Here is a 24,795-nt window from a genome sequence, read left to right as displayed (position 1 = left end):
TTGGGGTGTTTGAGGCTCCTTAAGATCAATCTAATGACTATGAATCATGCTCACCAAGTACCCTAAAATAATGTGAGCCTTACGTGCTTTAAAGTGTCCTTTCATATGATGTTTCATGTATATCTAGTCATGACTTTTGAAAATAAATTATTTAAATGGTAATAAATGGACTTGGAGGACAACTAATAATTTGACAATGGATGGAAAAATTTAAAAATAACATGATTGGGATGATGAAAAAAATACATGACAAAAATAAGGAAAAATGAAATTGATTTTGGAAGATGAAATTCTCATGACTATATATCCTTAGGTTCTTTTGAGATTTCATCAATTATTTGAGATCTTTTGATCATCCAAGGGCTGAATTTTGTGCTAGGGGGCTGCCGCCATCATCCAAGATCTTCCCATAGCCTAAAACACATAATGAGCTTATTAAATAGTAAGTAGCGCACAAATAATTTCATGTGTCTTATGAATTTATTCAAATTAGGTGTGAATTATGAAAATGTGATGAAGTAAATTAAAGTAATTAAATGAAAAATTATGAGATGAATTAATTTTTGTGAAGTTTTTTAAGGGTTCTTGATTACAAAAATTAAATCTAACACACCTCCAAAGTTTATGAAAAGTACAGTTAAAATATAAAAAGTGTGTACTTTAAAAAAATATTTTAATGAATAACTTATAATATAAGTTGAATTGACTCAAATTAAACTTATGAGATTAATAAAAAAATAAAAATTAGAAAATAATAAGTTTTTTATTTTTAAGAAATTATTTTCAAAAATTACCGGGTTGCCCCTAAATTTTCAAAATTTTCACTTTGCCTCAAAGGTTTTGAAAATTATACAATTGATCTATATGATCTAAAATGCTTCTAATATACATAAAATACTCCTAAAAAGTGTCAAAAGCTTGAAAAAGTGATATGAAAATGATATAAATAAATGACATATATTAGATGAATTAAATTATTATTTTGATCATGTTTATAAAAAAATAAAAAAATGCTTTGATTCTATGGCTCGCCAAACATCACATAAAAATTTTGATGCCAAATATTGCATGAAAATTTTGATATTACAATATTTGATAGCTCGCTTCTTAACTGTATAAATTTGGATGGTTTTAGATATGATCTTACCTTGACATTGTTTTTCATCACCTTATATTCAAAATCATGACACTCTAAAAGAGAAAATTATAATTAGATCTCATATAAGAGAATTAATTATGATAAGGTCTAGTTATTAATGTAATTCAATTATCAATGAACCTTATAATAATTAATTTTTTTGTGTGAAATTTTAATATAATTGTCCCTTTCTAAAACACTGCTGTCATATCAAGGGCTGCTCACTGATCTCTTCGATCTTAAGATGGGAATGCTGCTTCTGATTCTCTCTCAGCCTCTGCCTTAAAAGGGGTGGGACCTATCGATTGGGTTTTTGACCCCCTACGCTTTCTTAGCTTTACTCCATTCTGCAGAAGATTCAAGTGCTTTTTCCTTTGTCTTGCAGCAGCCAGTTGAGCATATGGATAGAGAGGCGATTGGATAAGTTTTTTTTTAAATTTTTTTGAAGAGTTTAATTTGTTTCTTTGGAACCCCTCTTGCTATTAATGGAAGTTTCCTTTGGTGAAAAATTTAAAAAAAAGGAGGAGGAGGAGGCTGTCATGAACAATTAAAAGAAGAAGGCTATCATAATTGATTGTTTTCGTACTAAATGAGCAATTAAGACAGATGCTATTTGTACTACCAAAATATTTTGGGTTTACAGTTTACACTCAGGTATAGGAGAGTGAAATGTAATGGATCAATAAGGAAAGAGATAGATTACAAAGTTCATCTTCACTCTAATAACAAAGCCAGCGTCCAAACAAGTTAATTATTTGCGTGTTCAGTTTCGTGACAGCAATTTATTTTTCCCCTGCTTCTACACTAGCCATTCAACTAGTTAAAAAAGTTTTGTTATAAATCAGAAACTTCATTTTCTTGGGTCTTTTTCTTCGCCCAACTTTAATGAACGAACTCCATGTAAGGTTTTGGAAAGAAGTCGCTGTCAGTTTTGGCAGCTGATTGTGGTTTGTACATTCACTATCCTTATCCTGGTATAATATATGCCAGCCTCAGAATGCTTCTGACCTTGGATAAGTAAATCTATTTTACATCTATATATAGAACACAACACAACACATGACAGTTTCATTTGACCGTTAGGGGACCCTGCTCTCTCCTTTTCCTTGCAGTGCAGGTCAGGGTCTGACTTTGAATTCTAAAACACATGTCCGATTTTCCTGTTTTGGTCGTTAATAATTTAAATGATGTCTTTTGCCTTTTGAGTGAGGATGCGTTCATCTGGGCAGGCCACACACACACACACACACACACACCGGTATTTACTGTAAGTTTCTCCATCTGGTGAGGGAGCAAAGCAAATGCATGCATGCATGTGATGGGACTGTATATTTTGGCTTTAAGCGAGGCCTAAGAAGGAGACTAGCTAGTCTTAATTATTTCATGCATGTTTTGCTCCCAGCGCATGTGATTTTGGTCAACCAAATCCATGAGATCCGATAGGACTCTTCATGCACCACCCACATAAAAGGTGTCTCTTGCACATGTTTCCACTGTGACCGAAACTGACCTCATTCCCTGACCCACCTTTTTTCCATAAACTCTCTCTGCGAACCAGCGCCTAGATAAGCTTGGTAGATACTGTGCAAAATTAACTAGAAAACTCGAGTTTGGGCAGTGAATATGAGATCTATGACATTTTCATAGCGAGCGATTAGATAATTAATATAACCTCGTACTATTTTTTTTCTTTATTTCTCTTCTTTCTTTTTAATATCAATCTATTCTCTCTCTCCCTTTTGTCCTTTTTAATTCCAAATCAGCCCAGCTTTGATACTGTATTGAAGTTTTATATCAATTACAAAGTACGGTTTGTCACTTTCATCAAAATGGGTTGAACAACTTTCGAAGGACTCACCACATATTTTTATAGTTGTGATTAATTATTTAATCACTCGATATGAAATTGTCATACATCTAATAGTATGCTGCTGCTTTAAATACTTATTAGGACAGAACTTGCCACCCTTGTGGTTCGACTTGATTCAGTGTGAGTATTTGATTTTTAGTTTGTTAAAAGTTTATTTAGTAAAAATTAATTGTTATAATAAAATTTATATTTAAATATATTTTTTTAAAAGTTAATTTGATAAATTAAAACTTATTTGAATTAATGATGATTTATGCTTTTAAAATATACTTTTGAATATACAATGATTAAAAAAGATACTGATTTATAATGATTTGTAATTTTTTTATATAAATATACTATATTAAAAATTTTTAAAAAATATAAAAAAATTAAAATAACATAAAATTTAATATGTTAAATTTACATGCTTATTTAAATGGGATTCTTTTTTTTTTTACATGATCATAATATTATAGACCCAGATAGGTTAAAAGAAAAATTAACATGATTGAATGTTTGATTTAAAAATTAACAATAATAATACAAAACAAAACACTTTAAAGAAAAGTTAAAAAAATAACAGCCATATATTGTGCTGGAGTATCTAATCTTAGCCTCTTAATATAGAAGAAAAGAGGCAGAGAAGACCAAAACAAAAGAACATAGTTAGAAGGATAGTAAGGTAAAATAAATAATTACATTTCAAATGTGAATTTCAAAAGCCATCAAAAGTTACATCTTCCAAAACTATATTTAATCACATTTGAAATGCATTTTCATAATGTACATTCATTTTACTTTTTTAATCCAAACAACTTTTAATTTTTTAAAAGTTTCAAAGTACTTCCAAAAAGTTAAATGTAGGGTTTTCAAATGAAGTTTCAATTTGAATTAGCTAGAGTTCAAAGGATTCTAGATACCACATGCGCATATGTCCCGGGGGGGGGGGGGAGCTCTCTCTACTTTCTTCCTCTTTTTTTATTTGAGAAATATATTAGACTCAAACACACGGACACGCAATGCGAGTTCACAAACAACTTGAAGAAATGAGGATTTAGTCATTATATTAAAAAAAAAACAGAGGATTTAGTCATTAAGCCTTACTGGATTAAAAAAAAGTTGGAGAGAAAAAAATGAAGAGAAGAAAAAATTAAAAAAAAATGTTATCACTTCCTGTATTTGAATAGATAAGAGAAAACAAGGAGGAAAGAAAATGAATAACCATTATAATGATAATAACACCTTGATGTTAAAATATATCACATTTCATATAATTATTTTTATGAAAATAAATTTAAAAAATTATATTAAAACTAACATCACCAAAATAATTTAAAATCGAATTAGTTGATAAAAAGTGTATTTTCATGTTATTATAATTTAATATCAAATAGTTTAGTAAAATTGTGTTATTTTTCTATTTAAAAAAAATTAAAACTATGTATTTTTTTAAATCAAATACAATAATAGTTTTTCATCTAAGTTGAAGGTTCTGTCCAAATTATCCCCACTCAATGTTGTGTTCCCATTCCATGAATAGTGTCCTTGTAATTAATAACAGAGTTGCCTGAGTGTAGGTGGTATATTGTGAAAAGAAGAAACCATTGCCTGTCACTGAGTTTGAGTTGAGCACTGTCTACATTGAAGATGAAAACAATAATTAAGGTAGTCAAGGCCTAGGGCTGGGGAGAAAACACATGAGAGTAAGGGCTGCAGAAGAATGATTTTCTTTTTAAAATCTCTCCACTTATGTGAGAAAACTTAAGGGGAAAATATAGTGTGTTTCATACTCTATTTTTTCTCTCACTTTTTCTTTCTTTCACTTTTCTTTCCTCCTTCAAACAAGAAAAAAGTTACTTTCTCTTCTACTTTTCTCTCTCATTTTCTTTCCTAGAGCATTAAGGTTTGGTTATTGTCCTTTTAACCATGGTTTGCACTGCAAAACCTACTAATACAAGTTTGATGAATGTGGTCTTTAATGTTGGACTACGTATGCACGTTGCAATGTATGTTTTTTCATTTGATTATATTGCTTGTATTTGTGTGTGTGTGTGTGTGGAAATAGAACTGCCTGTAGCCAACCTGTGACAGCTATGTATGGTACTGTGCTTTGGCGGTTCAAGCCATCTCTGCTGTCTTATTCATGCACATGAACTACGACACAACACAAATTACTGGTACTAATATTAACTTTGAAACGTCGCTCTCTCTATGAGTGTGTGAATCTGACACTGTGACGAACCACTTTCCAGAGACAACTAGTTGATAAAGTATTTTGAATTCTCGGGTGCCATCTATGTAGAGATTTGCACCTGACTGATTCCTTGAGTAGGGTAGGTTTATATGTTCTCGTGTTATGTGGCCGAAAAATTAAAGAAAATGGTTTAATCTGTTTATTCTGAATGAATTAATTATAGTGATTTTGCCTTCTCGTTGTGAGTGTGTAAACCTTCATATAATAATAATTATAATATGAACATGTCGTTCACTGGGACGTAGGCGCTGATCAATTCTAATTCTAAAGATATGAAAAGTAGTTGGTACAGGTCACACAGCACGTAGTGGTGTGCAAGTGCATTTCAAATTCTCTCATGTGAGCGCCACTTCCATCAACGATTTGAATTGAGTAAATGGTACAATTCTTCTCATTTAATAAATGTCCGATAACAATTATTTAACGTACTCAAATAATTATAATAGATTTTATCATATAATATTTAAAAAATATTAAATCTTCAATTTTTTTATGAGTATAATGTAGGTAAGGAGTATTTTAATCATGAGAATTGTTTTAAATTTTTAAAAGACAATATATTTTAATAATTTTTAAATGTTAATAAAATTTAATTACTGTAGTTGGGATGCTTATTAAGTAAATAGATTTAGGCCACTCATTAAGTCAAAAATATAGTACTCAATTTTTGCTAATAATATAGTTTGTCATAAATTTATCACAATTATATTATTATTATTATTATTATTATTATTATTATTATTATTATTATTATTATTATTATTATTAACCTCTTGTCCCTAATATAGTAGTCCCTCCAACCCAATTAATAATTAGATACTTTTAGAGATAATTACATATATCAATAAAAGTTTATTAAGTACACTTTATAATCTTATTTTTAAGACAAAAATATAAAAATTCAAAAATGGATTTTATTTAACACTTCATATGTGAAAGAATACAAGAGAGAATATAATGGGAAGGGTACATAAGAAAAGAATCATTGATAAAATCTTATTTTTATCCAAGTGTATTATATTTTAAGATGCTGAATTATCTTAAAATGTTTTTTAAAAAAATTAAGATAGAGGGGGTAATTAATTTGTAAATGAACATACATACAAATATACACATACACGTAGCTTAACATTAATTATAATTTAAAATAGAATATTCAAGATTTAAGGCAACTGTCATGTATGATAAGAAGCAATTTCTTATCTCCAAGAGGTTGAAAACGAAAAAAAAAAAAAAGAGCGAGAAAAAAAATGGAAAGAATTTTCTTCCTCTCATTGGCTTTAAACATCAACAAGGAAAATGATAACTAAGTTTCACAAAGTCAATTTAATAATAGTTAATTATGTATCAAAATATATGTGCAACTTACCAATAGAGTTAAGTCTAATAAAAAGGATTAATATCTCATAACATGGTCAACCAATTTGAATCCTCACTGTAAGGAGTGCCTACATTTAATATCTAATTATATTTTAAATATAATTTTTTTAATAGAAAGATACTATGAATAATAAAAAAATATGTACAACTTTGGAAAGTATCATTTGTAATTGGATATATTACTTAATTTTGGAATATAAGTGTAAGACCCAATTATTCTTCTCCGCATATTTATCTCATCCCATCTCAATAATATAAAATTTAGGTTGAGGAATGAATTTATCTTTAAAGTTTTCGTGTAGATACACCCCATATTCTTAACTTTCAATTTGGTACAATGTCCCCCGCTAATAACTTTAACCCCGTTGACTATTAGTTTCAATTTGGCAGCCCACATGGCATTATTTTTAATTTTTTTTAAAAAAAAAAGACCCCCTGTCCCCTTCGTCTTCCATGGAACCAGACACAGCCATCGTCTTCTTCACTTTTCCTTCCCCCTTCCCCTTCTCCAATCAATCCCATCGAACTAGCCACCCTCTTCCTTCGTCGCCTTCTCTTTCCTCCTCGTTTGCAAATCAAATCTCTTTAACCCCAAAGCTTTCTCTCCTTGGGCAACTCCAACGTCACACCCACATGCGGTGATGGCTTTCGCCTGAACCCAATTGAAAATGATGAAGAAGAGACTATGTGGCCGCTTCGAGTTTCATCCCTCCCCCTGGCTCTGACACTCAAAACACAAACCAGAAGTCGACCATGGTTCAAGAATTTCTAGTAAGTTCTTGTACCTACCTCTCCGACATCATCATCACTTCTTCGACACCATTACTCTTCGGCCATCACCATTCACAATCAAACGCACCTTTCTTTGTTCTTCATGAAATTTGAGCCTTAAATTCAACTATGTATTCCTTTCGTTGGAATGTCATTATGGTTGTAGATCTAGGATTTTTACACTGGATCATACTCGTGGGTCTATTCAGCTTTCAATTTTTTTTAGTTTCATATTTGCGAATTGTTGAAGTGAAATATGTGATTAGTGAAACGGTGGTGGTGAAATGTGTAATGACCAAATTGTTGCAGTGAACATTTGATTGTTGTTGTTATTGAAATTAGGCAACCATGAGGGAGACGCTGATGTAGATGTTTCCCCAATTCCCAAGAAGCTTCACACAAATCTGACAGTTTCAACTCCAATGGTTACTTGCTATTAATAACGAAGTGGTCGAGTTGAGGGATGAAGAGTTCGTTTGAATATTAATTAAATATAATTGATTATAGAAATAATTAATTAATATAATTAATTTTAATTATAATTAATTATATTATAACTCACTTTGTTTGGATATTATTTTTTTAAAATTAATTTTAGCAAAATTAAAATGTTTAGATAATTTAATTAAAATTAATTTTAACTGTATAAATTATCATAAAATATATTCTTTTTCAAAATTAAATTATTAATAAATTTGTATATAAAATTATTAAATTTATTAAATTTTATTTAAAAATAAAATATATAATTTAAATTATTTATTTAATTAATTATAAAATTTTAAATTATATTAATAATGTAATAATCTATTTATATAAAAAATAAATTTTTTGATATTGAGAAGCTACCTCCAAAAGATTATATCAAAAATCAATTTTTTGCTTCGTGATTGATTATCCAATATTATTGTTGTTCGGATAACTTTTTTAAAAAATTGATTTTAGCTCAGAAAATCAATTTTATCTGTTATACAAACAGGCTAGAAGGAGTTGAAGGGGTAGACACGCCAAAGTCTGAGAGGGCAGGAGGGGTTGCGTCGGAATTGGGACAGCTAGTGCGTGTTTCGATGCGCATAATAATCAATTTGTTTGACTCAAAATTGATTTTTCAATCAATTACCCGAACACTAATAAATTGGGTAATCGATTTTATCTAAAAAATCAATTTTTTCCACAAGCTGCTAGAGTCAGCTTCTCATTCGAATTACAAGACAGGCATGTGAAAAAATTGTAAGAAAAGTCCAAAAAAATTATAAAAAAATATAAAATTTAATAAAAATAAAATTAAACTCTCTTTTTTTCTATTTTTTTTAGTAAAATTTAAATTTTAGATCCTCAAAAAAATTACTAACATAAGTTTCTATCAACCATCACCCTCTACTTAACACTTGCTATAAAACAAATTTAAATAAAATAATAATTAGTAGAGAAAAATTAATTTAATTTAATTTAAAATTGAGGGTCATTACAAAAATTATTGTAAAAGTCTAGAAAGAGAGATTTTGCATCATTTGTTACAATGTTATATTTTTTATGTTGCCAGAATTTTTAGACAGTGTTTAACATCTTCATCAGATATGGCTTATATTTGTGATGTTATTAGAGATTAACTTTTATATTATCATCTCTATTAATTATTATAAAATTAATGTTTGGTATTTAAGAATTAAGTCTTTCTCTTTTATTAAATTTATTTTAATTAAGATGTATTGAGTTATTTATTTACATAAATTAAAATTGTTAATATTAATATAATTTAAATTTTTATAATTAATCACATATATAATTTAAATAATATATTTTATTTTTAAAAAATTAACAAATTTAATAATATTAGATACAAATTTATTAATAATTTAATTTTAATAAGTAATGTCCTTTATAGTAATTTACACAACTAAAATTGATTATGAATCAATTATCTAAATATCTTTAATTTTGTTAAAATTAATTTTAAAAAAATAATATCCAAACAAATAGTATTATAACATAATCAATTATGATTAAAATCAATCATTTAATTAATTATTTTCATAATCAATTATATCCAACTGAAATCCAAACGAACTCTTATACATTGGAGAAGTTGTGGTGATGTTAGAATCTAAGAGTTGGAGGAGTAGGGGTTAGTGTTCGTATTCACAAAGGTAGTCAAGAGAGAGCTTAAACTCATCAGGGAAGAGATTGAATCTAGGTTTTAGAGTTGAAAAAAATTGAGTTTTAATTAAAAAAATTTGACTTTTATTTAAAAAAAAAACAAAAGATGTGGATGCTATGTGGCAATGATCAATACTTTCCTTTCATTAGGTCAAGGCAATATTGCACCAATTTAAAAAATATTAGAATAAAATTATATCAAAAAAATACTTTAAAATATGAAGTGTGCCTGGGTAAAAATATTAAAGACAGATTTGTCTTTTAATCCTTGAAGTGATGCAACTCAAGTGGCTCTCCTTTTCACTTATTGTGAGCACCAGGACAACAATCATAGTATGAGACACATATGTACAGCATTATTCATAGGTTACTTATGAATAACCTTTCTGTAAAATAGTAAAAGCCACAATAATTAGAGACCTAAAAATAATATTGAAAATTTATATTAAAAAAATGGTCCTTTGGAGATTGTAGGGCACCGTGTACAGCTACAAACGCAAACGTCCCTCTCATGTACAGACACAAACACTCATTGAAGGAGAAGCAGAGTGTGGCTTTTCCAAAAATGTGTGTGTGTGTGTGTGTGTGTGTGTGTTATCGATTTAAAATTAAAGTGTGGGACTCTTTCGGGTGAAATAGAGGTCCCATGGCATTAGCAAAAAATCTGATGCGAGGAAAAACGAGGGAATGACAGTAAAACTATAAAATATTAAATTAATAATAATTAAATTTTAACAAAATTTAGAAAAATAAATTATAAATATTAATTCATATAATTGTAAATAAAAATTTCAATCATAAATAAAAAGTTACATTTAAATTTTAAATATCTCATTTATAAGTAAAACTATTAAATTTAAAATTACTAAATTAATATTTAATTTTTTAAAAAATATAATTATCATTGAGCCCCTTAGCTTTCATCCTGTCAAGGAAAAAAAATGGAAAATAGAACTAAGAGCCTTAAAAAAGACATATTATTGTACTTTGAGTCTGGAAAATTTTGCTATTGCACTGCAGGCTCAAGGGTCCTTGTTGCAATTTTTCTTAAGGCTAAAAGTATGATTTTGTCTTTATGATTTGAAAACACAACCTGTGCGATAATATACAACATAATATCCACTATGCATAACACAATGTTCATATATTTTCAATTAAAAGTTCAAATGTGTCCAGTTTATCAGTAGACTTAATATAATGTACAAGTTACGTAAATAATGTGCAATACAATATCCACTATACATAACACAATGTTTATATATTCTCAATTGAAAGTCCATACGTATTCAGTTTATCAATGGGCTAGACTTAATAAAATGTACAGGTTAGGCAAACAATATATAACACAATATCCACCATACACAATACAATATTCATATATTCTCAACTGAAAGTCTACATGTGTCCAGTTTATTAGTAAGCTAGGCTTAACAAAATGTAAGATAGGCAGACAATGTACAACATAATATTCATTATTCACAACACAATGTTCATATATTCTCAACTGAAAGTCCATGTGTGTCTAGTTGATTTGTAAGCTAAGCTTAACAAAATATATAAGTTAGAAAGACAATGTACAACATGATATTTACTATTCACAACACAATATTCATATATTCCCAATTGAAAATTCATGTGTGTCTAGTTTATTGGTTAGCTAGGTTTAACAAAAAGTTTTTTAGGTTTGTGAATAACAAAAAGTCTATATATAACATAATGAGGTCCATTTATTAACAACACAATATCCATTTGTTTCACATAGTTTGTGCTATTGAGCTGAATATTTAAAAAAGTTTCTCAAGTTTATAAACAATAAAAAGTTCATATATAACATGAAGTATACATTTGTTAACAATATAATATCCATATATGTCACATGATTCATGTTGTTAAATTGAACATTTAAAAAAATTTCTTAAGTTTATAAACAACAAAAAGTTTATATATAACTGACAAGGTCCATTTATTAACGATAAATTGTCTGGACATTTTATATGGTCTGTCTAATTAAGTTGAAGATTTTCAAATAACATGACAAGTTTCACATATTAACAACACAAAGTCCTTTTATATGGCACACATGACAATATGTTTTCATTGAATTTTTAGAACAAATATATTATATCTGATTACTTTACAATTGAATATCCAATATTAACAAGATAGTGTTCATGTTTTCATAACACATAATCCAATCTTTTCATTATTAGAAGATTAGAAGTTAAAGTTTTAAAATGCTACTATACAGTAAGATGCAAAAGCTATCCTCCTTATAATCTAATTCATCGAAAGATATAATTAACTAATTCATAACAAAACATCCATAAATAACATCAAAAGGTCCATATATTCATAACACAAGGTCTGTTTATATGATACATACAAACATTTGTTGATTTGCATAAGTTAATTGTAAAGTTTGCACAACATAAACTTTGTAAACGACGACATAAATTTCATAAATAGCATCTACACCCAAACATGTATATCGACTAAAGAAAAATCTATATCAAAAACAATAAAAAGTTTATAAATAATAACTTGTTTTCATTAAATCAACAACTATGTCCTACTTGAAAATTGCAAGATAAAATTTATAAGTAACTCATTTGAAATTTACAACAAGAAGTCCTAAAAACAACAATTAAAATTCATTTATTAACAATAGAATGTCTATTTAGATATACGGTCCTTGGTCAATGAAATATTTTACAACAAAATAAAAGGAAGGAAAAGAAGCGTGGTTTATGAAGTATAAGAAAATGACAATATGATGTTCTTCAGAGAATCTAGTGTGATGGTGCTGTAAAAGTATGATTACAATCAAATGTATTATATTAGTGGGAATTCTACTAATGTAGAATAAGACATGATCAACTCTCATGTGATAGCTCGTAGTGATGGTGAGTTTGCCATCAGCTACCCACAGTATTAGCTACCTATGATTCATGACTGTATAATTGAAAGCATGCAAGACATCATATTTTCCCTTCCATTCAATGCCATAAGTACTATCTGGGAAATCATTTAGAAAACAATAGGAAATTGGCATGGAAGAGAAAGGGAAAGAAGGAAGTCTGAGGAAGAAAAAGATAGGGAAGAAAGTATGAAGTTGAGGAGTGACTTGAATGTGAGAGGTAATTGAGTCATTACAACATTAAACATAATTACAAATAAAGCCCCTGAGTCTTTAAAGATACTCCCTCCATCCCTATATATAAAATATTTTTAATTAAATCATGCAAATTAATAAAAATTAATTATCTGATTAAAAGTATAGCAATATTTTAATTTTATCTCTAATTACTGTAAATAAAAATAAATCTTTTTTTTTTTAAAATAAATTAATGAGAATATTTATATTTTTTTAATTTAATAAAAATATAATAATTTAATTATTAAAAAAATATACTAACAGCCTTTTATACTGAGACATCAAAAAAATTTTAAAAAATCTCTTTTATATATAAAAAGACGGAGGGAATATATTAAATTCATTAAAGTCTTATCTGTAATTACGTTCACTGGGCCCTTACTGCGATTCTCCACCAAAAAGAGCGCTGTCCGCTGAAGGAGAGGAACAAAACGGTGACGTGTTGAGAGGGGCATGTACTTGGCAAGGGAAGCGATGGAGGCCAGGCTAGCATCTTGGCGATGATTGGGGGCGGGTCCCATCGTCCCCATCCTTTTCTGTCAAACCACATGGCCCCCATCCAATCCCTTCTGTTTCACCCACCCCCTTCCCTCCCCCCCTCCCTCACCAGTCACTCCTCACCCCATCCTCTTACACGTGTCCCAACGCCCCTATCTCACCAGGCAACTTATCATCTTTTTTTTTTTTTTTCTTGAGCTTATCAACTTTATTCACACTCTTGACTCTACCAACACCAGCATGGCAACATCAAACACACAACGCTCTTCTACTTTTGGCGTCCATGCCACTGATAAGCGTTGCGTTATGCTGCTCCCAATGATGTTTTTTTTTTTTTTGCCCTTTTATTGTTAAAAAGCCATAAGTACAGCCCTGATTTGAATTCATAATTTTTAAATAAAAATTTTATATTATATTTTTTACCAATGACAACTAAAAAATTATCTTTTGTTTTGAATTGTATATAAAATATTATGAAAAACATAAAAATCAAATATGAGTTGACATTTCTAGGTAGGGTAGGTGGGTCGTGTCAACTTTAAAACATGATTCCAACTATTTAATCATGTTACATTATCATAAATTTTACAATAAAAAAATTATTTACCTAACAATGAGAATTATTAAATCACTGTCTAGGTAACAAGCTCTGCCTTTTAACATACAAAGCATGATCAAGTCTTTATAAATAAGATAATTTCTTCACCTAAGAAATTAAATATATATATTTTTTACTTGAATCAATTGAACCAAGCACTTCTGACTAAAAAAAAAATTAAGGTATGGTTTAATGGTAGTATTTAAGAAGAGAGAAAAGTGGAGAGAATGAGAGAGAGAGAGCAGTACTCATGGCTTGGGTCCTGCGGTGCAGCCATGAGGGCCGTTCGAAAACATTGTTGTCGGCGAGAGACGTTACGACCCAATAATCACATTCGTTTGCACACTGTTATTACCAATTAGTGTCATTTAATAATATTGTATCCCTCGCTTCGCTTCCCCATTATTCTCCTTCGCCCAGCTTGGCTTCCTTCCATTCCACCTTTCTCTTTCTGTTTCTTTCCCCCGACCTTTTTATTTTATTACAATAAAAGCCTGTCCATTTTTATCCCATGCCTTCCTGCGGTTTCCATTTCCTAATCTTACCCCCCCATTGGTCATTACTCGTGTTTTTTGTATTGTCATGTTTCTCATTAATGGTTTTATTCTATTCCCTCTAGCTCATTGCTTAAATACCTGCCTTTTCTTTTCTGGGTGCTTCTTCTACCTCTCTCCCTCCTCTGCCTCTGCTGGCCTTTGCGACTGTTCTTGTTTTGTCTTCGTTCTTCGCCACCATTGTCAGAGACTTTGACCACCATCATGATAGTAAGTTCGTTTCTCTTGGTTCGTTTTTTATTTTCTACCGGGCATTTCGCAGTGAGGTCTCTTTGTTTTTTTCCGGGGGAGTCTCTTAGAGTTTCGGTCTTTGATTGAATGTACGGTTCTGGAGTCCCAGTACGCGTTTGTTCCATTGCTCTGGGTTCTCTTTCACGTTTGCCAGATAATGGAAGTTCAATTTTAAGCCTCTTACTTGCTCTTGATGAAAGGTTTCAATCAGATTCTATGATCTATACACTCTCTTTGACTGGATATAATTTGTTCGAAGTTCCATTTCCACTGTCTTCGATTCATTTCATATGTTATATTCAAATTCAATGTTGTTGATAGACGTGAGCTTTGATTCTTTCTTGGCTTATCGTTTTGATCCAACAAGTCTGGGTTTTTTCTTCTTTGCCTCTTTCCATTCATCGGAAAAATCCAAATAGGGCTGATCCTTAACAGAATTGCCTTGAAGCTATTTGAAACATGGGCTCAAAGAAGATTTTCTTTACCTCTGTCTTCGTTGGCTCTCCTTCATTCTCATCTCAAACTGGGATATTCATATAATGTTCCAATGGTTATATTTATTGCAGCTGTGGGACATCTTCTGGGAATCAATGAATTTGCCCATTTAATTTCACTTTGTGCCTTTTTTCCAGGTGGCGTTGCTCTTGCTGCTGGCATTGAGCAATGCCGTCAGAATCAATGGCGATGATGGCGGTGATGGGCAATGCGATTTTAAGCCAGCGCTAGATCCAAGACCGCACAGTGTCTCCATTTCGGAGTTTGGTGCGGTTGGGGATGGAAAAACACTCAACACAATCGCTTTTCAGAACGCCGTTTTCTACCTTAAGTCATTCGCTGACAAGGGTGGCGCTCAGTTGTACGTTCCACCTGGAAAATGGCTCACTGGAAGCTTCAATCTTACAAGCCATCTTACTCTCTTTCTGGAGAAAGGTGCTGTTCTTATTGCATCTCAGGTACTACTTGTTGCCTCCATTATCTTGGTTTTGAGAGCCATAACTTTTATGCTGTCCGTTAAATATGCAGGTAGTTCACATTCTTATTCTGGGGCCTACTCAGTGGCCATATAAAGCAGCATTACTTTGGGGAAAAAAATAATAATAATGTGTATGCGATTAATTCGTGGCAAGCAAAAAAATATTTTAAATTTCTGTGTCTCTCGAATCAATATCTCTTTTTTCCTGTATCAGGAATGGTTTTTCTATTATAATCCTACTTTGGGTAAGTTACACAATAAAATACGTAATTCTAAGAGTTGTTTTTTGCTTGGTACAATGCTGTTTTGGAATTAGAACAAATCTTAAGTTTTTTAAGGGTTCGTGGTTGGATTTTTCAGAACATATGGAAATTTTTTTGTAAAGGTCAGTGATGTAGTGACAAAGTTAACAGGAATAGCCAGCAAACATTTCAAAAACGATTTGTTTATTTATTTATTTATTTTTTGTCTATTGAATTAGCAGTGCTTCATCGATTAAAAATTAGAATTTAGTTTTCACCTGGCATTCTTCTTGCTTTGTATAGGATCCACATCATTGGGAAGTTATTGAACCCTTGCCTTCTTATGGGCGGGGGATTGAAGTTCCTGGAGGAAGGTACCAGAGCTTGATCAATGGGCACGGCTTACAAGATGTGGTTATAACAGGTTTTTTCTGCTTCAAACTTTATAATATGCTTGACTGTTGGGAGAAGAAGGCAAAGGGAAGAGAAGTAATCGGGAGAAAATGATATGGGGGAAAAATAAAGGAAAAGAGATGGTTAATTTAAAATTTCTGTTCCAAAATCCTCTAAATTGGGGAATATAACAATATACTGGAATGGCTTATGAAGGATTTTGGAAGATTAGTTAAAAATCTTTCCTTCTTTAATTTGTCTCTTTTAGCAACTCTTCCTGCAACCTTCTGATTTGCCATTCGTCTGATTCTGCCATGAACTTTCTAATCGTCAACAGGTAATAATGGAATCATTGATGGCATGGGATTGGTTTGGTGGGAGTGGTTCAGCTCTCATTCCTTGAACTACAGTCGCCCTCATCTGGTTGAACTTGTGGCATCTGATTCTGTGGTAGTTTCAAATCTTACATTCTTGAATGCCCCTGCATATAGCATCCACCCTGTTTATTGCAGGTATATTCTGTGCTTCTTTGAACGTTTAGGTAATTACTTGCTTTTGGTAGGATAAGTATATAACTGATTTGGTTTGGTGGATGTAATGCAGCAACGTATATATCCAAAATATCTCAATCTCTGCTCCTCCAGAATCCCCTTGTACTGTTGGTATAGTACCAGGTTTGTAATAAACTCATTCGCTTTAGTTTTCTTCCAGTCTTTGAGGTGCCATTTTGTTTTCAATTCTCGCTATTTTACTATATCCCAAAGCGCGGATACCAATATATCAATATGGACAAATATAGGACATAACATAAACACAGACATGCATCAAAATAAAAAAAAGATCATACACAAAATGAAAAGATGTTAGCCTATGTATTTCAAATTGTTCACGTATGATGAAAATATCATGAAAGAACATTTTTCTCTCTGATCAAGATAGGATTTCTAGTCTTTCTTTTATCACCCCCACCTTGTCTGATCAAGATAGGATTTCTAGTCTTTCTTTTATCTCCTCCTCCTCCTCCTTCCTGGGTGTGTCATGTTCGGCAAGTATTTGCACTTGGGAAAAAAAAGTGTTGACATGCACTTATGCAAGTCAGACATGTGTCTTCAGTTGTGGTGGCGTTCAGCCCTCTTTTTCTTGGCTATACTACCCAAAACTTGTTAATAACCCATTCATTAGCTTTAGTTTTTGTCCAGTCTATGAGGGGATAGGGGTCTCTTCATTTTTTTTACCGTCCTTTTTCTTTCACTTCTTAATTATGACCATTCATCAAGCCCATGACTAAAACAAATTCATTTACAACAGTGATATCAAGAAGCTGAGGGAAAATGATGATAGAAAAAAGGAGAGACTCCTCTCACGTCTATGAGATGCCATTTTCTTTCAATTCTCACTCTCTTACTATTTTGTGCTCCAAAGAACAGATGCCAATATATCAATATAGATAAATATAGGACACAGCGTAAACACAAACATGCATCAAAATTCAAAAAAGAACTTCCATTGTCTGATCAACATAGGATTTCTATTCTTTCTTTTTATCTCCTCTTCCTCCTGCTTCTTCTTGGTTGTGTCATGTTCAGCAAGCATGTGCACTATGAAAAAAAAAAAAATGTTTTGACAAGTAGATATGCAAGTCAGAAATGTGTCTTCAGTTGTCATGGCAGATTTGGTGTTTGGCTCTCGTTTTCTTGTCTTGACAGAACTGAAAATAGAAGTGTTCACTCTGTGTAGACTAGAGCATAGAGAGAATCAAATAGTTAAGCTAACAATTGGCCACTTGATGTTTTCAGATTCTTCAGAAAATGTTTGTATAGAGGATTGTACCATTACAGTGGGTTATGATGCAATTGCGCTCAAAAGTGGGTGGGATGAGTATGGCATTGCTTATGGCAGGCCCACAAAAAATGTTCACATCAGAAGGATGCATCTTAGAGCATCTTCTGGCTCCACTCTTGCTTTTGGCAGTGACATGTCTGGTGGCATATCAAATGTTCTTGTGGAATATGTTCATCTTCACAACTCCAATAGTGGCATTGAGTTCAGAACCACCCGAGGTCGAGGTGGTTACATCAAAGAAATTGCCATTTCAGGTGTAGAAATGGAGAATGTCAATACAGCTTTTGCTGCCACAGGCTTTTGTGGGTCTCACCCGGATGACAAGTTTGATCCTGATGCTCTTCCATTTTTAAATCACATTACTTTGCAGAATGTGATTGGTAGAAACATCACAATTGCTGGAAGCTTCTTTGGAATTCTAGAATCACCTTTCAGTAACATATGTCTTTTCAACATAACCTTGTCCATAAATCCTGTTTCTTCCAGCTCGTGGGATTGCTCAAATGTCTCTGGCTTTTCTCACTCTGTTCTCCCAAAGCCCTGCCCTGATCTTCTGAACCCAACAAATTCCTCCTCTTCTTCCTGCTTTTCCCTGCTGAGTATCAATGGACAAAGAGCGGTTCTCTGATTTTTTTTTTTTCCAGCCAAACCCATTATATTTTTTTTTTTTGCTTCGTAAGTCAGGAAGTTTTACTTCTATCCCTTGATTTATGAGATCCAATTTCATATTGAAGAGACCCAACTATGTGAGGATCACTAATTCTAATCCTCACAAAATTTGGTATAATGAAGAGATTGGAACCATCAAAATCAAGGGATAAAAATGAAATTTCTTGTCAAGTTGATGGACCGAAAAATCTACTGCAGCCTTTTTGTTTTTTGTTTCCTTCCTTCTCATCAAAAGATTCATATGCTCGAGCGCTCTTGCTTGAGCCTGTTGGGGGATAAGGAAAAGAGAGAAAAGAAAAAAGAATTAACCATTTGCCATCTCAGATAAGGCCACATTCTTCCTTCCAATAAGACAGTTGTCGGGATTATTCTTTTTGTCTTCCCCTTGCTTTCATCCTTAGAATTGCATTCTTGCATATTGCAAACCAGCATATTATTTGTACAGCTTCATATCTTCATTCATCAGTGATGAAATTTTGGTAGTGCATTCAGAATTCCATAGTTTTTTGGCATTAGTTCATTGCGATTTTAATGTAAAGCATGTAATGGATTTGGGCGATACTTTAATTAAATGAGGTTCAATGAAGCTTAGTTTTTTATTCATTCTACTTGTTAGTAGCTTGTGAAGCGTGTACTGGCCAAATGTCAATGTTCCTTTACCATCTTAATTGTTAATTCTTTGTCCCTGAGAGTTCATTCTCTTGCAACATCTTAAGTTGAGAAGATTTAGCCTGGATAAATCACAAAAATACTCCTAACTTCAATAATGAAAAACATCTGGTGTCTCATTGGGACTCTGATTCTCTGCTATGCGCAGTAGAGAGATCCCATGCATGTCAGTGGTAGAAAGTAACAAAGGAGATGCTCCCCGAGAAAGGCACGATTGGTTATTGTTTTGCTATGACAGTAAAAGAAATTGAAGTTATATTGCATTTCAGTTTAGTTTTAAATTTATTCATAAAATATCTTTAATTAATGCGAATGTATATTTTTAATTAAAATAAGCTCTCTGCATTTTTTAGAGTAACAATTTTAACAAAGGAAATACAAGTCAAATTAAAGTATATATTATAAAAATATATATTTTCATTAAAATTCAAATTTATATTAAAAACGTGTTCTTTTAAGTAGAGTTGGGAATAGAAGCCGGATCTGGAGGACTGAGCTTGGAGGCCCTGTTTAATAAGGGTTCGAGATTTGAAAATAATTTTTTTAAAATAGTCAAGCTTGAGGGCTTGGCCTTGATAAGTTTTGTAAAAAAGAATTCGGGCTCGAGTAGTCTTTTAAGTCCTGTTATATTATTATTATTATTATTATCTTTGATGGAACACATATTTGAAACCAATGACCTACTCACCTGATTTTACATGCATTATATTATTATTAATTTTAATTTATTTTAAAATTCATTTAATATAATTTAATAAATATTAGTTTATAGCATAAAAATCTTGATATTTTTTTATTTTTCTATAATTATTATGTTTGTGTATTTATAAAAAATGAACTATTTTTTAATCAAAATTTAAATTTTATTACTAGACTTTTAAATATGTGTTGTTTACTTTCTAAAAAATTATGAAAATTTTAATTTTAGAATATTTTAATTAATTCATAATGTTTAATTTTATTTTGAACCTCATTTATCAAGCCTGACCTTAAGCTTTTCACATAAGGGCCGGGCTTGATAAATGGGGTTCAAAATAAAAAATCGGGCTTCAGGGCTCAGGTCTTTCAAGGCCAGGCCCACACGTATTCCCAACTTTACTTTTAAGTAGTTAAAATATTGAAAGTATATATTAATTATGCAAGATCTCTAAAATTAATAAATACCTTCCAAACTTTTCAGCAAAGATGATCAAAGCATAGTTGAGTTAAATACCTAAATGGAGAGGGAGTTTTATGTTGCTTAAATAATTAAAATATACTTGTTGATCAAATGTTATCTTCCACTGTGCAAGCATCATATAAACTTTCTGCTTTAGAATAAACTCAGCAGAGATTACAAATCTCGTGCATGTTGGAAAAGGACGTCACTGAAAATAATTAAAAAAAAAATCCTCATCTGATTCTACTTCAGGCTGTTCTGATTTCTGATATAACTATGTTCAATTAAGGACGGCGTGGACCGGGACTGCAATGTTGTAAAATACAAGACCTTCGTATCTTCTGTCACACGAAATACCATGTGAGCTTTTGTACGTTTAAGGAAGGAATCTGGAACTTTTTCTTCTGATATCCAGAAGCAAAGAATCTAATTCCTGCGCCTTGAATCTCACGCGCATACCCAAATAATTCTATTTTCCACTCCCAAGCTATACAATTTTACTAATTATTGCCATCATCTCATACATCAACTTATCTGGCAGAAATAGTCTTCTTGACTTCTGGTAACCATCTCTTGGCGATCTAGACTATTGTACATGAATTGGGATTTTCATCACTGAACAATGACGTGAAATTTTCATTGTCATTATAGTATTCTCCACTGTAAAGTTCCATACGGCTATAATGTGTGTGCTTGTATGATCTGACATATTCATATTCGGTGACATGAGGGGATGGCTGGCACGTGTTATAGCAGTGTGTCACATATAATGGTGTGGGTGGCTCTTTTAGAAATACTTCCCTGTGATATCTGTCCCGTTGTTCAATATAATCATGACCAGAAGCGTATCTGGATCGATAGTTAGGTGGATGCTTGTATATCTCATGAGTCTCTCCCTCATCTTCTGTTTCTGGGCAACTCTCTGATTGCTGACTTGAGCTATCATCTAGTTTGGGCAATGCCGTCGCCTCAGGAGGCTGTTCAAGCGGTGGAGGATCTTTGCAGTTTTCTTCTTGCTCAGGTGGTGGTCCATCTTCTTCTTTCTTCTGTGTTGCATCTGGGGCTTGTTCTGGTGTTAGAATGGGAGACCGTGTTGGTTCAATATTAGGCGTGCAAATAATGGTGGCATTCCTCTTGGTTCTTCTGATAGCTTTGACGATATATTCTGGGTCTGCCCACCCAATGACTGTGATTTTTTGTTGAGGGAGGTCGAAGTATATATCATTTATTCCTGCAGAGAAAATGAGATTTTTCAAACAGGTAACAGACAGATTCATGGAAGAGTAATCATATTATGCTTACCATTAATGTTGTTAAGAGTTTTCTTTATCCTCTGCACACAGCCATTACAGTCCATCCGGACCTGTATCTCTGTGACTCGAGGTCTCTGCATGTCATTGAGTAATTGTCAGAGCGGAAGCTTCAAAATAATGAAGTATCATCAATTCATGGGTGGTGTTGAAATGAAATATGCATGGATTTTGGGTGACATACCTGCAGCTCAGGAGCCATGAGGAAAAGGTGTGAAATTAGAGAGACCAAGAGGTATTAACTTGCTTGAAGGCAGAGGATAATGATTATAGAATCTGTTTACTTGACATCTATATGTAAAATGTTAGGGAATATTTAAAAGCCAAAAGATGGAGGACATGCAAGGAATCTCCTTTTTTGGGTGGAGCGAGAATTGGCATTGCTTCGTTAGGGTATGGAAGTGATTTAAGCCTAGGTTATATCTTGTAAGCTGACAATTTTCTTGTCTTTTATAACGTTAATGTTAATGACTTAATGTACATGCCAAGTAAAAAAAAAAAAAAAACTTGTTTAAAGAAAAAGGTCTAATTAATTGTAAACTTGAGAGCTGAAACTTCCAAAAGATGCTCGCCTTTTGAGTTTGGAAAACAACGGCTTCATATATCTCATAAAGGTAGAAATTAAATTTTCTAGCTTTATGTGGTTTACGGTTAAAGCAACTTCAGTGGATGAAGCGAGGAATGATTTGTTGATGAAAAAAGTTTCAGCTTTAAACTACTAATATTTATGATCTTATGGGATTGATATTATCAAGAAGACAAACTGAACCTTCTCAAGTTTCATAAGATGTTTGAATTTATTGGTAAATTATTCTAAGTTACTTTGTGAAGGGTGCCAAATTCCATTATGCTTCTTACGTGCCATGGTTCCAAGTCCAACAACGTGTTACAAGATTTATGTTCAAAGCCACTCTTGTACTTTTTCATGTTGACCAGGAAACTAGTCATGAAAAGCATACTCTTTTTATTTAAAAATGTAAGACATTTTTAATTGAATCTCACCTTTTAATAAATTCTTACCTACTTTCAAACTAATCATATCTTTTTATATTTATCCCTATTAGATATTTTATAATAAATATAAAGTCAATATCAATAGGGACACTTTTGAAAAAACGATAATGATTATACTTCAAGAGGTTAAAAATGCTTTACAAAAATTTTTAAACATTTAACTTTTTAAAAAATATCTTACATTCTTAAATGGAAGGAGTATCTCATACTATAGAGAATCCGTGATGCATTCCAAAGTAAAAAAGTTTACAAAAAAAAAATTATTTTCTAAAATATAAGGGTAGTACTTACAATATGAATTCTCTACAACAAAAGAAATTCATCTTAGCATGAATATAGATGAGTGTCATTAGCATCTCTATTGATCATATTCATTATATATATATATATACATATCATAGTATTAATTTTAAGTTTAGGGTCATTAGCATTAATTCCTTTATTTATTAATACTTTATAGATAAATTTTGTAAAGTATCCTGTATTGAGAATCGTGAAAAAATTTTATGTATAAAAAATTTCACAAATAAGACTAAAGTAAAGGGAGTATTTGGTATATTGATCATGAAATATCTTTGAAGAAATGGTTAACCACCAATAAAAATTTATTAACCTAAATCCACAGCAACCATAACCATAAATGTTAATAAATCTGTCACGAGAATGGTTGGTTTAAAAAGAAAATGGAAGGCAAATAAGAAAAGAAACGAAAAATTTAATTATAATATTTAAACATTTTAAATTTTTGGGTAAAGAAACAACAAATGTATAATATTTATTACAAATTATATATATTGATGATGGCAACAATTATTGTGCAATCATTACAAATCTCTAGCTCATATCATATGACTTTATTTGCACACTATATTTAAGAATATTGAATGGGTTTGAGTTTATTTAACTTGTACTCCTTCAAAACGAAGATATATATGAGAACCAGGAGAATTAAGTGAATGAATTCAAGCACAGGCTTGTGGGTTGTCATGGAGGTAGGATTCCACAACTCTGTAGATTCCAATAGTGCTTTCTCTTCCTTCTCTAACGTCTTCGTCTCTGACCTCATGGTCTCCCACTGTGTTGTACTTGGTCGTCATCTTACAGAGACAACCACCTTCATTGCTTCCTTCAAACTTCACCTCATAACCTATTGACTCAAGCTTCTCCCCCAACGGACCCCCTTCTGTCATCGTGTATTTGCATACGAAAGCTTCCTTATCAAGCTCATCGATCCTGTGCTTCAGATATTTGAAAGGCCCTTCTGCAAACAAAACAGAACCAGTTAATTACTTTAATTTCTACTCTTAGTCATATATATATATATGGAGAGAGAGATAGAGATTAATCAGCTGCTTCGTTTTATTGCAGACAAACCTGGAGCAAAGTTAACTTGTTAGATGGTTCCAGGTCCTCCGTCGCCTTGAAGTACAGTGACGTCTTTGACGAACTGAGGCAAGAGCTTTGGGAGCAGAGTGCTGGAATCTACGATCAATGCTTTGAACATTCGCGATGCTGCGATTGGGCTTGAATACTCCTGTGTGAACACCGTCACTCCCATTCTGATTGATTTTCTATTATCTTGTATGTCGTTTCAATCTTTCTGCAGATACGCAGCTCTCGCTTCCGTGTTCTTATAGGTGCAGAGATGTCTCAGAGGTGGGTTTCGTGGAAATGATGGTTTCAGGGAAAATCTTGGAAATACGACTTATTGTTAGGTATTAGTAAACAAGGAGTTTTGTTCAAATTAAAGACTTCAGAATTTGATTTGAATATATTAAAAATGACGTGGATGGTTTCACATTTGAAGGTGTTAAGGTTATGAAAAAATGTACACATGGGCTGCGTATAGGCCAAGACGACAAGACGAGTCAGGCGCACTCAACCTTACCAACCCGGCCCTCTGCAGTCCGAGAAAGCCGCAAATAATTGCAGGTATC

At 31.9% G+C, this 24,795-nt stretch overlaps 2 protein-coding genes and 1 pseudogene across 2 annotated transcripts; 1 reads left to right on the top strand and 2 right to left on the bottom strand.

Annotated features, from left to right (window-relative positions):
• Positions 1-14,236: 14,236 nt before the first annotated feature.
• Positions 14,237-19,309, top strand: LOC129308180 (probable polygalacturonase). Its single transcript, XM_054949221.1, has 6 exons — positions 14,237-14,566; positions 15,220-15,540; positions 16,106-16,226; positions 16,533-16,707; positions 16,799-16,869; positions 17,992-19,309. The coding sequence occupies exons 1-6, from the start codon at positions 14,561-14,563 to the stop codon at positions 18,663-18,665; spliced, it is 1,368 nt and encodes a 455-aa protein (XP_054805196.1). The 5' UTR covers positions 14,237-14,560; the 3' UTR covers positions 18,666-19,309.
• Positions 19,310-20,634: 1,325 nt separating this feature from the next.
• On the bottom strand, positions 20,635-22,110 carry LOC129309999 (heavy metal-associated isoprenylated plant protein 36-like). Its single transcript, XM_054951807.1, has 3 exons — positions 22,029-22,110; positions 21,837-21,921; positions 20,635-21,765 (listed from the first exon to the last, which is right to left on the bottom strand). The coding sequence occupies exons 1-3, from the start codon at positions 22,044-22,046 to the stop codon at positions 21,116-21,118; spliced, it is 753 nt and encodes a 250-aa protein (XP_054807782.1). The 5' UTR covers positions 22,047-22,110; the 3' UTR covers positions 20,635-21,115.
• A 1,451-nt stretch (positions 22,111-23,561) lies between these two features.
• On the bottom strand, positions 23,562-24,537 carry LOC129310120 (pathogenesis-related protein STH-2-like; annotated as a pseudogene).
• Positions 24,538-24,795: the final 258 nt, after the last annotated feature.

The sequence above is a fragment of the Prosopis cineraria genome, unplaced genomic scaffold (assembly GCF_029017545.1).
Source record: "Prosopis cineraria cultivar Desert tree isolate PC_DT_omini unplaced genomic scaffold, ASM2901754v1 PC4, whole genome shotgun sequence".
NCBI classification, from domain to species: Eukaryota; Viridiplantae; Streptophyta; class Magnoliopsida; order Fabales; family Fabaceae; genus Prosopis; species Prosopis cineraria.
Note: the sequence above shows the minus strand (reverse complement) of the source record. Positions and strands in the feature narration are given on the sequence as shown.